Below are 17704 nucleotides of genomic sequence, written 5' to 3' on the forward strand. Positions count from 1 at the left end.
CTCACATGACTCCAGGGCGACCATCAGCGCCACCAGCAAGCACAACACCCGACATTCACACATCATCAGGCCGTAGATGAGATCTTCATGGGTCGCCTCAGGCCAAACAAAGAATACCAACAAAGATTGCATATATAGTATGACCAGAAATTATTGAGAATTAAAGGAATATGTTTAATTGGATTTCTAGTATAAACAACCTTGACCAGCTATCAAGTGCTTGGTTTCATTCAAGAGAGATAACTCCGTTGATCCTTTTTCATTAGTTTGTGAAGAGTTATCCACCTTAGTTTACTTGATAGCAGACGACATTTTCAGTGATCTTCAGTATGGATGATTTAAAGAAGAGGAAGTTGGTTTTAGAGTATTATAACAAGGACATCAGATCAGCTAAAGTGATTTCAAGTAGAACAGGCATCCCTTTGTCCACTGTTTATCGTGTTTTGAAAAATATTGCAAATGGATATGGCATTGAGCACCAGGGAGGCGCAGGTAGGCCCAGACAATTGACTGTCGGTGACAGGAGGCGGCTTGGTATTCTTGTTTCTAAAAAACAAACGAAGAGAAAACTTAAGGCTGGATATGATTGATGGTAAAATGACCCGTAGGGATCTTGGGAAATGGACTTTTTCTCCTTTAGATCTATCAATGATATCATCACACATAGCCAGTAAGTTTAACTGGGATGTATTTCAGGAAGATGCGTTAGGTAGTGACCATTTTCCTGTTTTTTCTTGAAATTCAGGTTCGACCATATCGTGATTCTTGTGATAATGTCCCTCGGTGGGAACTAAAGAAGGCTAATTGGGCACTTTTTTCTAGTCTGTGTACTGAACATATCACATCCGATCTTATAAATAGTGATGTTAATATGTCTAATGAAAATATCACAACACAATTAATAAGAATTGCAGAAGAGTCCATTGGAAAATCGTCTGTAAAGAAAGCCGCATCCCCGCCAAAGTCCTGGTGGAATGACAGCTGTGAAAAAGCCAATATCGCAAGGAAAAAAGGCATATACATGTAATAAGGTTCGCCACTCGTCATTGCCATGTGATTTCGCTGATTTTCGTAAGAAACGAGCTACGTTCCAACGTATTGTACGGAGTACAAAACGATTGTGCTGGAGGGAATATTTTTGTAATATTAATAGATTTACATCATTAACTAGTATCTGGTCCAAGGTGAACACGATCGGTGGAAATAATATTCGTTCACCTATACCGGTAATGGGAGAAGCTGGAGGACTCGTATCAAACAGTCAGAAAGTAAATGCTCTTGTTAAACAATTTAAATCTGTTAGCAGTTCTGAAAATTCTTGTCATGAATTCAGAGAATATAAACAAGTCTTTGAAACAAACTTTATGCCTGAAATGTCTTCTGCCATGTTGGAAGGTAGCTTGGAAATCAATATAGCTGTCACTCATGATGAACTTAAGGCAGCCATATCAAGAACACATAATTCGGCACCAGGTGCGGATGAGTTGTGCTATGAAATGTTTAAGCATATGCCAGATTCTACTCTAGCTGTTATTCGGGAACTGTTGAACTTAAGATGGTGTTCTGGATCCTTGCCTAGGACATGGAGACATGCAATAATAGTTCCAGTGCCCAAACCAGGTAAAGATCCATCGCTTCCTGCATCATATAGACCGATTGCTTTCACTTCTAATTTGTGTAAAAGCACGGAGAGAATAGTTACTAATCGCCTGAACTATTATCTTGAACGAAATGAGCTCCTTCCCACATCCAGTCAGGATTCAGAAAGGGGCGTTCATGTATAGATCAGCATGTTTGTCTGGAAACTGAAGCACATAAGGCTTTATGCAACCAGGAATACATATTGTGTGCATTCCGTGATATCGAAAAGGCTTATGACATGATTTGGAGAAATGGTTTGCTTTTTAAATTGTGGAAACTTGGAATTAGAGGCAACATGTTCAAGTGTATATGGTCATTTTTGTCCGAAAGAACCATTCAAGTTCGCATATGTCAAGAACTGTCAGGCGTGCATATGATTGAAAATGGTACCCCACAAGGAAGTGTAATAAGTCCAGTTTTATTTAATATTATGATCAATGACATTTTCGAGGACCTGCCTATAAACATAAATGCAGCACAGTTTGCTGATGACGGATCGTTTTGGAGACGTTTTGGTAATTTTCAGTTTGTCATAGAATCTGTACAAAACTGCTTAAGTAAAGTCAGTACATGGTGTTCAAAATAGGGGTTTAAGATTTCAAAATCAAAATCAGTGGCAATGATGATCACAAGACGTAAGATCCCTCATGATATCAATTTAACTCTTGGACACCATAAACTGGAAATGGTGTCAGTGTTCAAATTTCTTGGTGTGTATTTTGATCAAAGATTAACATGGTCTCACCACATCACACATTTGTATAACACATGTAACAAGATCATCAATCTATTAACGTGTATTTCAAAAACAAAGTGGGATGCTGATAAGTCAACTATGTTATTGCTGTACAAGGCCCTTATCTTGTCCAGACTTGACTATGGTTGTCAGGTGTATATGTCGGCGGCTAAATGTCATCTTAATAAGCTTGATAGAATTCAGTCTAAAGCTTTGAGAATATACACTGGTGCATATTGTACAACTCCAACCTCAGCGCTTCAAGTTGAGTGTTCAGAAATGCCCCTTCACCTTCGAAGACAACAGGTATCTTTGAAATATTTCTTAAAAATGAAAACCAAGAACAGACACCATGCAGTCACTGAGATTGTTAATGACTGTGTGGAATATGTCATGTGTGACTGGACTCATGGCAAATTACCCTTTGGCTTGAATATTCAGAGATTAGCTGATAAACATGGTATTTACAACTGTAACCCAGTAGATCCTTCTGCTCCGCCTTTCACACCTCCGTGGCTTCTCCTGAAGCATGGATTGAATTCTGAACCCAATTTAATCGTGATTAAGAGAATGGACCAAAACATAGAAAAAGTGATAACTCAAGACTTTCTGTCTGAACATTATTTTAATTTCACACACATATACACTGATACATCGAAAGAACCATCTAATGATCGTACTGCTGGGGCTTTTTGGATACCCAATTTATCGATCGCTAAGGTGTTCAGATATCCTGATTATCTTTCTGTTATTGCAGCTGAACTGTTGTCCATTTTGCAAGCATTGAGATGGGTAGATGAATATGACCATGAAGCAATTATCTTTACAGATTCCATGGCAGCAATCAAAGCTATAGTAGCTGGTGCAAATGCATCTAGAGATGACATTGTTCATGAGATATTAAAGTTGGATACATCTTTAAGTATGAAGTACATTGCATGCGACATTGTGTGGGTCCCAGCACATGTTGGAATACATGGGAATGAGATGGCAGATAATTTGGCCAAATCCGGGTTACAGTTTCCTGAAGTTGATTTATTTAAATTTCAACCAGTCCCTAAAGATTTTGAAAATGTTTTATCGAAATATGTTACAAGGAGTTGGCAACAGTTGTGGGATACATGGAAAAACTGGCCGACATATGTACAAACTTAGACCATCACTAAAATTCTGGTCATAAAATTCGTCGTCGTAAAAGGCGTGATGAGGTTATTCTTTCACGTCTCAGACTTGGACACTGTGGGCTAAATGCTTACAAGAGTATTATAGATAAGACGGTCTCTTCTAAATGTGGCCAATGCAATTTGGAGACGCCTGAAAACATCGAACATTATCTAATTACATGCCCTGGGCATAACAACATAAGACATAATCTCAGAAGTGCTGTACTTGAGGTTGATAATGTATTTTCATTAGAAACAGTTTTGGGCTCCAATATCATGTATGGGTCTGTGCAACGGGCAGTTTAAGATTTTGTCTCGTCATCTGGAAAATATGATGTAATCTAGACAGGCTCTCGAATGGCTTAGACATATTTAGTTCTGTGGTTTTAAATCATTTTAACACTCTGTCATCTGAACCTACTGCTTTTTTATTGAATGAGTATTTCATGTTTCAGAAATGGAAGTGATTACTTAAGGTTTTTAATCCGGAACACAAAGCAGAGGTTATTCGATATATGTATACATCTATCCAAATTAATAGTGTTGTCGTTTCTTTTATCTTAACTAAACGATTCCTTTTGGCGATGAAATTACATATGATTGTTTATTAAATCAAGTCAATGTGTTGGGCGCAGATAGGCCTCTTATTGGCCCACGTCGCCCTAAAACTATAAAACCAACCAACTATTCTATAAACTGGCGTTCACAAAAGAACTTGCAAAGATAAAAAGGTAAGAGTGAGTGAGTATGGTTTTACGCCGCTTTTTGCAATATTCCATCAATATCACGGCGGGGGACACCAGAAATTTGGCTTCACACATTGCACCCATGTGGGAATCGAACCCGGGTCTTCAGCATGTCGAGCGGACGCTTTAACCATTAGGCTACCCCACCGCCCCAACAAGGTAAGACAGGGTCGACTAGCAGAATACGTTTAAGAAGTGTTGAACTGTGTGCATCGCTACAAACACAAAGGAGTGTTAACTGATTTTCTATGAAGATGATATATCATGGACAAAGTTGTTTCACTTGCACTGGTATCACGTCACGAAACACTCCCATCCGAATTCCGCAGTCGCTATCCACTCCGAGGAAGTTTCCGCAGTCACCCGATCCGTGGTTGACATCGGGTAGTCTCCAACATAACAACTGGTTGACCCACAGCGGGTATGCGTTATTCGTAGGTATGTCTGTCTTTCTGTCTATTCATAGATCTGTCCGTCTGTTCGTAGGTGTGTCTGTTCATAAATCTGTGTGTCTGTTCATAGATCTGTCTGTTTGTTCATAGATCTGTCCGTTTGTTCATAAATCTGTATGTCTGTTCATAGATCTGTCTGTTCATAGATCTGACTGTCTGTTCATAGATCTGTCTGTCTATCTGTTCATAGATCTGTCCTTCTGTTCATAGATCTGTCTGTCTGTTCATAGATATGTCTGTCTTCATGTTTATAGATCTGTCCGTCTGATCATAGATCTGTCTGTCTGTTCATAGATCTGTCTGTCCGTCTGTTCATAGATCTGTCTGTCCGTCTGTTCATAGATTTGTCCGTCTGTTCATAGATCTGTCCGTCTGTTCATAGATCTGTCTGTCTGTTAATCGATCTGTCTGTTTGTTCATAGATCTGTCCGTTTGTTCATGGATCTATCTCTCTCTGTTCATAGATCTGTCTATTTATAGATCTGCGTGTCTGTTCATAGATTTGTCTGTTTGTTTATAGATCTGTCCGTCTGTTCATAGGTTTGTCTGTCTGTTCATAGATATGTCTCTTTGTTCATAGATCTGTCCGTCTGTTCATAGATCTGTCTGTCTGTTCATAGATCTCTCCGTCTGTTCATAGATCTGTCTGTCTGTTCATAGATCTGTCTGTCTGTTCATAGATCTGTCCGTCTCTTCATAGATCTCTCCGTCTGTTCATAGATCTGTCTGTCCGTCTGTTCATAGATCTGTCCGTAGATCCGTCCGTCTGTTCATAGATCTATCTGTCTGTTTAAAGATCTGTCTATTTGCTCATAGATCTGTCTGTCTGTTCATAGATTTGTCTGTCTGTTCATAGATCTGTCTGTCTGTTCATAGATCTGTCTGTTCATAGATCTGCGTGTCTGTTCATAGATCTGTCTGTTTGTTTATAGATCTGTCCGTCTGTTTATAGGTTTGTCTGTTTGTTCATAGATATGTCTCTTTGTTCATAGATCTGTCTGTCTGTTCATAGATATGTCTGTCTGTGTCCTTTAGGCAGGGCGTATCCATACCCTTTTCGCCTGCTCACGGGGCCAGCTTCTCTGGTACTCCTTTCAGAACGTTCGTGGTTCGAATCCAAGCACAGGAGTCGGAAATGGTATGGCCGCTACATATCTATCTATGTGCCTCCACATACGCCCGTGGATGTGAATAAAACACTTTAGATAGGTATAAAACATGTATGTTTTTTTCGGATTAAATGAGATCTATTCAAGGGGATACATCGCTATGGCCATAGTTACAAATTCACAAACTGAAGCTCAATATTCTTTCTAACCTTCTTCACGGGTCACATCTATGTTGATAAAACTTGCACTACGTAGATGCTACTTACATTCATGTAGATGATACTTTCATCTAAGTACATGACAAGTTACTTCTACGTAGATCATAGTACTTTTAATTATAGACATTATAATCTAGGTGGAAAAGGTATCATTTAGTACGAATTATCAACATATCATTAGTTCCCGGTCTGTTGTATGTACTCTTGCTTCATTTGTAATGACCAACTTGTTTGACTAACAATCTTGATGTGTCTTTATTGAGGCACTTTATGAACATTCGCTAAAATATCACTTCTTTAATAGTTGTGTCCGTGTGCGTGTGCGTGTGGCTGTAAGCATTGCCTATATAAACCCGTCTAGCACAGGCAATGGTTGCTGCCATTTCAAGTTCAAATCCTGTCTGAAGATCATCTAAGGATCATTGTGTATGAACTCTGCAAGGATTCACGTCTTCCCAAGGGGGTCAATAGTCTGTAGTGGAAGTCGCAGCTCCCCATATGTACGACTCGTTCATCCAGACACACAACAAAGAACGGGCTGAGGATCCTTCCTGGCCATGCGTTCTCACAATCCGGAAGTCCACTGTATGATGGGTACCGGATATGACATGGGATGCAGTGACCGCCATGACACTGATGACGGCTGTAATCACCTACAAAAAATACATATTAGATACACAAGACCCAGGGCAATGACTCTCAGTCTATTGTCTGAAACACCAATACATTCAGATCTACACTACACAGAGACAGTCAGATACACTGTGGAGTCTCTCATTCTACTGTCTGAAACACCAATACATTCAGATCTACACTACACGGAGACAGTCAGATACAGTGTGGAGTCTCTCAGTCTACTGTCTGAAACACCAATGCATTCAGATCTACACTACATGGAGGCAGTCAGACTTACAACCTTCTGAAATCAAGCACATTCTCACTTTTTAAGTATATCGTACCGGAAGAACAAAGGGATTTTATGCACTCATCGTTACCTACCCTATCTCAAAATTGTAATTAGTATATCCGATCTTAGCAATCGCTACCGTTCCACACAGAACTCAGGACAAACCTGAGAACATCCGGGTTAGGTGAGGTGAGGTGAGGTGAAATTGGGTTTAACGTCGTGCTTGAGAATATTTCGCATATATGACGACGTGCATGCGTGTGTTTGTGTATGTGCGGCTGCTTGTACTAGCCCAGACTGAACTGGTTTTATAGTGCTAGCCCACTGGGATACCACGCTGCAGTGAAGCATGAATACCCCACTCAGACACATTATACTGACTCCGAGCCGATCAGTCCTTGTTGTACCCATTAATGCCGAGCGCCAGGCAGGAACCAACAAGTACCATATTTTAACGTCTTTTGGTATGACGCGGTAGGGGATCGAACCCGCGACCTTCCGCTCTCCGGGCGGACCCTCTAACCACTACACCACGGAGGCGGTCCCCGGGTTAGAAATGATCTCAGCAACCCATGCTTGTCGTAAGAGGCGACTAACGTGATCGGGTGGTCAGGCTCGCTGACGAGATTATAAATGTCATCCCAGTATTGAGCAGATCGATGCTCATGTTGTCAATCACTAGATTGTCTGATAGCTGTAAGGCTGCTGGGTGTGATATTCTAACACGAATCTTCACGGGTTGTGAACAGTGACGATGACTTGGTTGACACATGTCATCGTGTCCCAGTTGTGTAGATGGGTGGTCATACTGTTGATCACTGGACTGTCTGGCCCAGACTCGATTATTTACAGATCGCCGTCATATAATTGGAAAATTGCTGAGTGCGGCGTTAAACAACAAACCAACCAACCAACCAACCAGTTGTTTTTTTAAAGATAACAGAGAAACGCACTTGGATGACGATCATAGAAACATAAGCGTGTGTTGTTGACAAAGTATTTATTGCCTTTTGGGATCTGTAAACCTACGGGTTTTTACGAACAACTGCAGGTACGCAATTTGGGGTCAAAGCGAGGTGTCCCCGGTCCTAGGTATGGGCACTGGCCAGTGTAGACCAGTCTCTGATTCACGCACACAACGAAGTAAGAGGAGTTGATTCGATATTCGTAGACGTTGAGGCCGTCGGAGAGGTTCCTACAGGTGGGGTTGTAGACGTGACAAGGTGGCCCACAGTACCTGGAGCCAGCGCATCTGTTCCAATCATACTCACCTAGAAACAGACAACAGTGGCTGTATGCAAGCACGTGTCGGAACCTCAACTGTGATCGGCTGCCAGAGCGAATATTGCGGTACGATTGGCCTATCTCACCAAGAAGAACATATGTACATTTTACCGATTATACTTATGACATCTGTAACAATCACATACAACAATGCATGCCAACTAGATACATCGCCACCAATCACATCTCTCATTTATGCAAAAAAGCTTTATCCCGTCATAAGGCGAAGGCCGCGAGTCAACCAAAATGCGTGTAACTGATATATCTATCAATACCGTTATGATAGTGTCTTCAAATCAGCTTTCCACAATACTTTATTTGGCGCCTTAATAAACAATTACATGATAGTGCAGCAGCATCCGGAAGACCATCGTCAGTTCCCTGCCTAGCCGCTGTCCCAAGGCAAGTCCCTCTTACAACACGATACGGATTCAACGTACGGAATATAATACAGTGTTTATATAAAAAAACGTTTGTGATCAGCATTGTGTTTTCATTGTCCTTCCACATTTATCTCCAAATCAGCAGCCCTGTATCGTATTACGGTACATATATGGTAAGCTAGACTAACGCTTAGTCTCTGAATATATAATTTTGATGGCAAAAAAAACCCACCATTTAAATTGAAAAGGAGCCCAAGGGAGACCAGAGATCCTGAACCTGAGGAAATCTTGACTTGCTTTATTTAGGGCTTTAGCATTGCAGGGAGGGCTAGGTTGTAGGGAAAATAGTGTGGTTGAGGGACTGTGTGACAGACTAATGGTAAGCCTGGAGTATCCAGCACCTCATCCAAAATGTTAAACTTCCCTAGACAACCGGCAAGGTTAAATTACACGCAGCTGACCTGCACATGGCTGTGCTGATGGCCATGAAGATAAGCTGCTTCTATTTCATTTATATTGGCAGCACTGAGAAGATTTAGATGTGCAACTTTAACAGTTACTTAACTCAGGGAACATGCAAACATATGTATACACCCTGTTAAAAAGGGACTTCGATACATATTCCGCGGGGTAATGAAAGATGACAACCAGGTGTCTATCTCGTCCTTCTAACTTAACACAAGAGCACGCAAATTCAATTTCGGAGCGTTCAAGGAAATCAAGTAGTCTGTTTACGTTTTGTGTGCTTCCATCGGGTTTCCTTAAAGTTCGATCTTGTCTGTCGTCGAAAATGGACGTCTTTTGACAGAAAATTCATGAGTGTTGTATAACATGTGATTGTGATTGTGTCCGGTTGTCCTTTTATTGTGAATAGACTCGTACTTGCTTTCTATTAAACAGAATGGATAGGAACATGATACCTACAATACCCAAGGGGTTCAGATCTGTTGCCACATTGGACCATGCTGTAGTGCTCACATCTCTGCGTGTCAGGGTTGTACAGTTGTGGGTAGTTACATTCCTGTAGGTGTGCCTCCCAAGAGTAGCGATGTCTTACCACGGTGGGCGCGCTACAGTTGTAGTACTGGGCACACTTCGTGGGATGGGCAATCAGGTTCTTCCCCGTCGTCGTGCAGACGTTGCTAGAAGCGGCATCTTGAACAGGTTAGTTTGTAGATGAATTTGAACAGTGCCACCAAACATTCCTCAACTATTGGTTGGTTTGTTGTTTAACGCCCACTCAGCAATATTCCAGCTATATGGCTGCGGTCTGCGAATAATCGTGTCTGGACCAGACAATCCAGTGATCAACATCATGATAATCGATCTACGCAATTGGGATACGACGACATGTGTCATCCAAGTCAGTGACCCTGACCACCCGATCCCGTTAGTCGTCTCTTACGACAAGCATGAGTTACTGAAGACCAATTCTAACCTGGATCTTCACGGGTCTCCTCAACTATTGGTCCTCCTACCCTCTGTCGCCTTCGTTGACCACTGCATTATTCCATCCACCCAAACCTAACCAACAATCAATGCTCAACGTCTACCTATCTCGTAACCTTAACCTTTCTCAGAACAATTAATGCTCAATACCGCATCAATCTCTCCGCTGTACCCTTTCTCGACAAAGTTCAATGCTCACCACCACACTGCTTCCTCCACCTTTTTCAACAACGTTCAACACTCTCCACCCTTGACATTTTAACATCACCTCCACATCCCTCTGTTTTTCAACATCCCTTCTCACAGGAACGATCAAGGTTCCATATCGCATCATTCACTCCACCCTAAACCTTCTGAAGAGGTCAATGGTTCGCATCACAACCTGACACCTCTACTCAACAACTGTCAAGGTTCACACGTACTTATCTTTCCTTTCACCCGCGTCACACAGCGACAATCAACGCTCACCCGCGCACGCCTCTCTGAACCATGTGTAGTCGGGGTAGAATGTGTCCTCAGAACCCTATTGGTGGTGGGAAAGGGTGACCACCTTTGGTAACCTGTTTGCCTTGGTTGCGCCTCTGTGTCTGTGGAGGACAGGAGTCTGGTGTTTAGGAGCACTGGTCCGTATTAAGTGTTTGCCCAATACACCCCTGCTTTGCCGAGACGGGTAGTAAAATGGGAGCGGTTATGTTTATCTGCTTGTCATGCCAGGCCCCCTGCATTTCACGACATATACTATTAAGTAGTTGATTTATCTTTTAAGAACTTGGCATCAAATTGTTCCAAAATATAAACATTGGTAAATGTGTAGAATAGATTAGTTAGTTTGCCCGGCGTTTCAATGCCCAGAAGACGATGGTTTATGGGCCAGTCTGGTGGGATCTTCAAGACATATTTCTACTTGGGTATAGCCTTCTGGTATCCTTAGTGCCATCTGTTGGAGACTGACAGATTTGAAGCATCGCCCTTGTTGACACTCCGTGGTGGTGGGAAGCCAGCTGGATGAAGCATATGTAATACTAACATGGCACCCCTTACAAAAAGCGGTGTTATGAAGCCGACGATTTGCTCTATTCGGAGGCTGAAGAACCATCAGCACCTGTAATAAATCTTGATAATTGTTCAAGATTTCCGTTCATGTCTGCTATTGTCGGTAATCTTCTCAAGTTGCATCCGTTTGCCATGGCAAAGGGTGTTAAAGGTTTAGCAGGTGTAGTGAAAGAGGTTACATAGCATACCTTCTTGATGTCGAATGAGTGCCTATACGAGGGGCGTTCAAAAAGTAGTCTCACCTAGAAAATGATACAAATGCAGCTGTTTTCATGGTTTATTTTTCTAGATATTATCTGTCAACCTCAAGCAAAGTGGTTTTGCTATGTTCCAGCATCACGATCCCAATTTTGTTTTACTTTTTATCTTGGCCCCTCGTACAGTCACAGATTTCCTTTCTACAAAATCACTGGCATATGTTCATTTGAGGTTTCTTCTCACGGGATGTCGCATGCAGAAAATGTCCGTGATGAAATGTATTACCTTTCGGACACGACAGAGACGCCAAGGTGGCATCGACTTCAAACGCTTCACGTCGAAAGACAATAACGAGCCAAACACGTTTACATTTGGTCTCAAGCTGGCTACTGTAATTGAAGGACGTTTGCTTTCATTCCTAATGTCCTGAGATATCACAGTTGTCAGAGAGTAGTGCCAAGGAATCAAGGCGAATTCAATTCATAATCGAACTTTTATTGATGAGGTTGAACAAGCGAGGATGGCAAATGTCGTGACCAACTCACTGCTTGTGTCAACGACTCTTTAGTCATCCCTCCTCACCCAAGAAATGCCCCACATAGATTACAGTCAAAGGTCTCGAGAGAAGTGAATGAGTGAGTAAGTATGGTTTTACGTCGCTTTTAGCAATATTCCAGCAACATCACGTCGGGGTCACCAGAAATGGGCTTCACACATTGTACCCTCGTGGGGAATCGGACGCGGGCCTTCGGGGTGACGATCGAAGGCTTTAACAACTTGGCTACCCCGCCACCCCATGTAGGGAGTAAAACATGACCGTAATTCAAGTTTTCTGGCAGCAAAGAAGGTTCTTCTAGCTCAAGAACAATCCCATATCATTGCGCTTCAGCTCCTCCAACGGTGTCAATACCAAAACTGTGTTTCGCTTAAAACAATTGGGGCGGTTGGATAGCTTAGTGGTTAAAGCTTTCGCTCGTCACACCGAAGGCCCGGGTTCGATTCCTCACCTGGGTACAATATGTGAAGCCCATTTCTGGTGTCCCCTCCATGATTTTCCGCCATATAGCTGGAATATTGCTGAGTGTGGCGTAAAGCTAAACTCACTCACTCACCCTCCATGATTTTGCTGGAATAGTGCTACAAGCGGCGTAAAACCAAACTCACTCAAAACAATTGGTTGGCAGATCGATTACACGTGGGCAAAGTCTTCTGTTCATACTTCGCTATTTGCTTCAGTTCAAGTGAAACCTCCTCAAGAGACCGCACTGATCCATTCCACTTTGCAAACAATCATTTAATCTTGTAAAAAAGTGTTAATCTTCATCTGAGACACAACCATCAGCACAATCAGCTCAGCTACACAAATCCGGAAAAAAATGTGAAACAAATTGCAAAAATCAAATTACAATCTAGAACTGTACCTTCTAAAATTAACAAAAGTGGCAGTGCCTAAAAAAGGGGGAAATAGGCAGGTCTAACTCCTTAATATTACGGCCTGGAAGGAAGGAAGGCTACAGGTTTATCTTCAGCAACCCATGCTTGCCACAAAAGGCGACTATGTTTGTCATAAGAGGCGACTGACGGGATCGGGTGGTCAGGCTCGCTGACTTGGTTGACACATGTCATCGGTTCCTAATTGCGCAGATCGATGCTCATGCTGTTGATCACTGGATTGTCTGATCCAGACTGGATTATTTACAGACCGCCGCCATATAGCTGGAATATTGCTGAGTGCGGCGTAAAACTAAACTCACTCACCCACTCAACAACAACAATAAACGCTAATCGGCCCATCCCTTCTCAAAAGCAACAATTAACGCTAATCAGCGCACCCCTCTCTCCTGTCCTCTCCTCAACAACAACAATTAACGCTAACCAGCGCACCCTCTCTCCTTCTGTCCTCTCCTTCTGTCCTCTTCTCAACAGCAACAATTTACACTTATCAGCGCACCCCTCTCTCCTTCTGTCTGATCAAGGCCCACCAAGCTACCCTCTCTCCATCCTTCCTCTTGCCAACAACAACAATTAATGCTAATTATCTTCCCTTTTTTTTTTTGTCAACGGCACTGATCAAGGCCCACCATCGCATCCCACTCTTCACTCCTCATCTTCTCCCCAAAACGGGCAAGGACCACCTGTACCGCCACCCTTTCTCAACCCTTCATCTTCAAAACAGCAACATCTACTCGTTTTTCAACAATCAACCCTCACATCCAAACACCTCTCTCCACCTCCTCAAACCCAGCCCCTCCCTTTAAAGAAAGAGAGTGAATGAGTGAGTGAGTTGGGTTTTACGCCGCTTTTACTAATATTCCAGCAATATCACGGCGGGGGACACCAGAAATGGACTTTACACATTGCACCCATGTGGGGAATCGAACCCGGACCTTCGGTGTGACGAGCGAACGCTTTAACCACTGTACTACCCCACCGCCCCCTTTAAAGAACGATGTGACAATTTACAACTTACATAATATGTCCATGGCAATCACCATCACTATGAAAACAGGAAGCATCGTGATTGTTTATGTTCTAGTGTAGCCTGAAAATATCAATCAGTTATAATCAGTAGGAATAATAGTGTTTAGTGATTATTGGTTTCGCTCTGTAACAATTGTTTAATTTTAAAACACTCCCAATTCGTTTAAATATATAACAACTTTATGTTATTGTAAAACAGATAACATCTTTATGTTTCTCTCAGTTAATCAATCAATCAATAAGTCAATCAGTTACTTAGTCAATCGGTGAATCAGTCAATCAGTTGATCAGCCAATCGGTGAATCAGTCAATCAGTTACTCAGTCAATCGGTGAATCAGTCAATCAGTTACTCAGTCAATCAGTGAATGCGTCAATCAGTTGATCAGCCAATCAGTGCATCAGTGAATCGGTCAATCAGTCAATCCATCAATCCGTCAATCTATCGATCAGTTACTAAGTCAATCAGTTCAGTCTAATCAATTTCGTTCAAGTACAAAGTGAGATAACATTAACTTTAACAATCAATCAATTGCTCACGCAACGATCATACCGACTCCTTCCCCATCAAATGATCTTAAGTCACTGCTAACGAAATGACAATACTGACTGTTTCCCCATCAAATGATCTTAAGTCACTGCTAACGAAATGACCATACTGACTGTTTCGCCATCAAATGATCTTAAGTCAGTGCTAACGAAATGACCATACTGACTGTTTCCCCATCAAATGATCTTAAGTCACTGCTAACGAAATGACCATACTGACTGTTTCCCCATCAAATGATCTTAAGTCACTGCTAACGAAATGACCATACTGACTGTTTCGCCATCAAATGATCTTAAGTCACTGCTAACGAAATGACAATACTGACTGTTTCGCCATCAAATGATCTTAAGTCACTGCTAACGAAATGACAATACTGACTGTTTCCCCATCAAATGATCTTAAGTCACTGCTAACGAAATGACCATACTGACTCCTTCCCCATCAAATGATCTTAAGTCACTGCTAACGAAATGAAAATACTGACTGTTTCGCCATCAAATGATCTTAAGTCACTGCTAACGAAATGACCATACTGACTGTTTCGCCATCAAATGATCTTAAGTCACTGCTAACGAAATGACCATACTGACTGTTTCCCCATCAAATGATCTTAAGTCACTGCTAACGAAATGATCATACTGACTCTTTCCCCATCAAATGATCTTAAGTCACTGCTAACGCAATGATCATACCGACTCCTTCCCCATCAAATGATCTTAAGTCACTGCTCAACGCAACGATCATACCGACTCCTTCCCCATCAAATGATCTTAAGTCACTGCTAACGCAATGACCATACTGACTCCTTTCCCCATCAAATGATCTTAAGTCACTGCTCAACGCAAATGACCATACCGACTCCTTCCCCATCAAATGATCTTAAGTCACTGCTCACGCAACGATCATACTGACTGTTTCCCCATCAAATGATCTTAAGTCACTGCAACGAAATGACCATACAAATGACTGTCACTGCCATCAAATGATCTTAAGTCACACTGCTAACGAAATGACCATACTGACTGTTTCGCCATCAAATGATCTTAAGTCACTGCTAACGAAATGACAATACTGACTCCTTCCCCATCAAATGATCTTAAGTCACTGCTAACGAAATGACCATACCGACTCCTTCCCCATCAAATGATCTTAAGTCACTGCTAACGAAATGACCATACCGACTCCTTCCCCATCAAATGATCTTAAGTCACTGCTAACGAAATGACCATACTGACTGTTTCCCCATCAAATGATCTTAAGTCACTGCTAACGAAATGACCATACTGACTGTTTCGCCATCAAATGATCTTAAGTCACTGCTAACGAAATGACCATACTGACTGTTTCGCCATCAAATGATCTTAAGTCACTGCTAACGAAATGACCATACTGACTGTTTCGCCATCAAATGATCTTAAGTCACTGCTAACGAAATGACAATACCGACTCCTTCCCCATCAAATGATCTTAAGTCACTGCTAACGAAATGACATACTGACTCTTCCCCATCAAATGATCTTAAGTCACTGCTAACGCAATGATCATACCGACTCCTTCCCCATCAAATGATCTTAAGTCACTGCTCACGAAACGATCATACCGACTGTTTCCCATCAAATGATCTTAAGTCACTGCTAACGAAATGATCATACTGACTCCTTCCCAATCAAATGATCTTAAGTCACTGCTAACGCAATGATCATACTGACTCCTTCGCCATCAAATGATCTTAAGTCATTCGCCATCAAATGATGTTAAGCCGTTATATCAAATGAGATACTGTAGAAAGAGGACTTACCGTAACTCCGATGCAGCGGTTATGGATTGAATTATGAGTTCTACATTATATAACAGGATGTGACACTCGTCATCACTCCTGCATCCAGCAAAGTGTTACCGCCAGATTCGATAACTGATAAGGTGTTAATAGTGTATGGACACATTGATTCAACAGCTGGGAAGAGTATTACGTTACATTGTCAACACCTTCAATACCACGGTGTACTTCAACATGATGAAGCTGACGGGTGTGTTTCTGTTTGTCAAGTTGGCTGGTTGGTTTGATGTTTAACACCGCACTCAGCAATATCCCAGCCATATGGCCGCGGTCTGTAAATAATCGAGTCTGGACCAGACAATCCAGTGATCAACAGCATGAGCATCGATCTGCACAATTGGGATACGATGACATGTGTCAACCAAATCAGCGAGTCTGACCTTCCGATTCCGTAAGTCGCCTCTTACGACGAGCATGTTTGTCAAGTGAATCATGCTATAAGTAACATTAATACGTAGGATACCCATGAAGAACTGGACTTCAGCATCCCATGCTTGTAAGAGGCGATTAACGGGATTGGGTGGTTATGCTCACTGACTCTATTCACGAGATGCCTGCTCCACTGGAGACAATTTTCCGGCGTCAACAGTGACTAGTCGTCTTCTACGGAAGTCGTAGAGGTCGTGGAACTGTTCTCGCAGATGCCCCTCTGTTGCTAGGTTTGGTATAAGTTGTAAGAGGCCCAATGTTGGAGGTGCGTAGTTCGAATTCATCAGTCTTAAAGTACGGTCGTTACTCGTGAGCGACCGATACGGGGACGGTCTATAACTTGTGTGTCTGAGAACGTCGTCTTTAGTGACAAAAGGTGTTTCAATGATTAGGCATACTCACAGCTCTCTATCTGTCTTTTTCCCCCGAGGCATGGCATGTCGAACTTGTACCAGAACGAAGACCTTTTAAATGGAACATTGCATTTTCCTCGAATATGTCACGCTTCTTGGAAATTTCGGTCAATTCGAACAATAACTGCTTGGTTCCTTTTCTTCGACCATTCTAACAAACTCTTTCTCTGGTTTAAATCCAAACCTTCGTTCATAAGATTACCAATGGAATAATCCATGTAACGATATTTTTTGCTTCTGAGTATATAACACGGAGTCTTCCTACTTCTTACCTATTGTATGTAATTTTGTAATAATATAGAAATATGCAATGTGTGTATTATATGTAACATATGCTATTTGTCAAATTTGTTATCAAAATAAATGACACATGTGGCGCAATGATAATAAATACCAGATTAAATACTAGTATCTGTAAAATGTTCGAAATGCGTTAGTTGTATATTCTCAATCACCTTAATGAGGGGACCTTCTGAGGGGGCATCACTGGGTCCCTGCTACTAAACAAACATGGTTGGGATTAACGGTTTGCCAGCTACATGCTACTTGCAAATTTCGTTCAATTCGAACAACAACTGCTTGGTTCCTTTTCTTCGCCCAATCTAAAACACTTTCTCGGGTTCAAATCCAAACATTCATTCACAAGATTACCAATGA

General features: G+C 41.9%; 1 protein-coding gene across 2 annotated transcripts; it reads right to left on the bottom strand.

Annotated features, from left to right (window-relative positions):
* Window positions 1-7957: 7957 nt before the first annotated feature.
* LOC124264429 lies at window positions 7958-16193 on the bottom strand. 2 transcript variants are annotated; one of them, XM_046699175.1, is made up of 4 exons: window positions 16167-16193; window positions 13810-13881; window positions 9564-9794; window positions 7958-8243 (listed from the first exon to the last, which is right to left on the bottom strand). In XM_046699175.1, exons 2-4 carry the CDS (start codon window positions 13853-13855, stop codon window positions 8008-8010), a joined length of 513 nt encoding a protein of 170 aa, XP_046555131.1. In that variant the 5' UTR covers window positions 13856-13881; window positions 16167-16193; the 3' UTR covers window positions 7958-8007. The 2 variants fall into 2 exon arrangements, with proteins under 2 accessions (XP_046555131.1, XP_046555132.1); XM_046699176.1 differs by lacking the exon at window positions 16167-16193 and adding an exon at window positions 14424-14547 and having other exon boundaries at window positions 13810-13884.
* Between the last annotated feature and the right edge of the window lie 1511 nt (window positions 16194-17704).

This window comes from Haliotis rubra, unplaced genomic scaffold (assembly GCF_003918875.1).
Source record: "Haliotis rubra isolate DU_JTF1 unplaced genomic scaffold, ASM391887v1 Scf923, whole genome shotgun sequence".
Lineage (NCBI taxonomy): Eukaryota > Metazoa > Mollusca > Gastropoda > Lepetellida > Haliotidae > Haliotis > Haliotis rubra.

Bases quoted from the DNA above. Each gene is read 5' to 3' on its own strand.
- LOC124264429 (XM_046699175.1), bottom strand. From the start codon at position 13,855: ATGCTTCCTGTTTTCATAGTGATGGTGATTGCCATGGACATATTAT. The intron at 9,795-13,809 runs GTAAGTTGTAAA...AACCTGTTCAAG, and splicing joins GATTGCCATGGACATATTAT to ATGCCGCTTCTAGCAACGTC. The intron at 8,244-9,563 runs GTAGGTATCATG...GTCTGTTTCTAG, and splicing joins ATCTGAACCCCTTGGGTATT to GTGAGTATGATTGGAACAGA.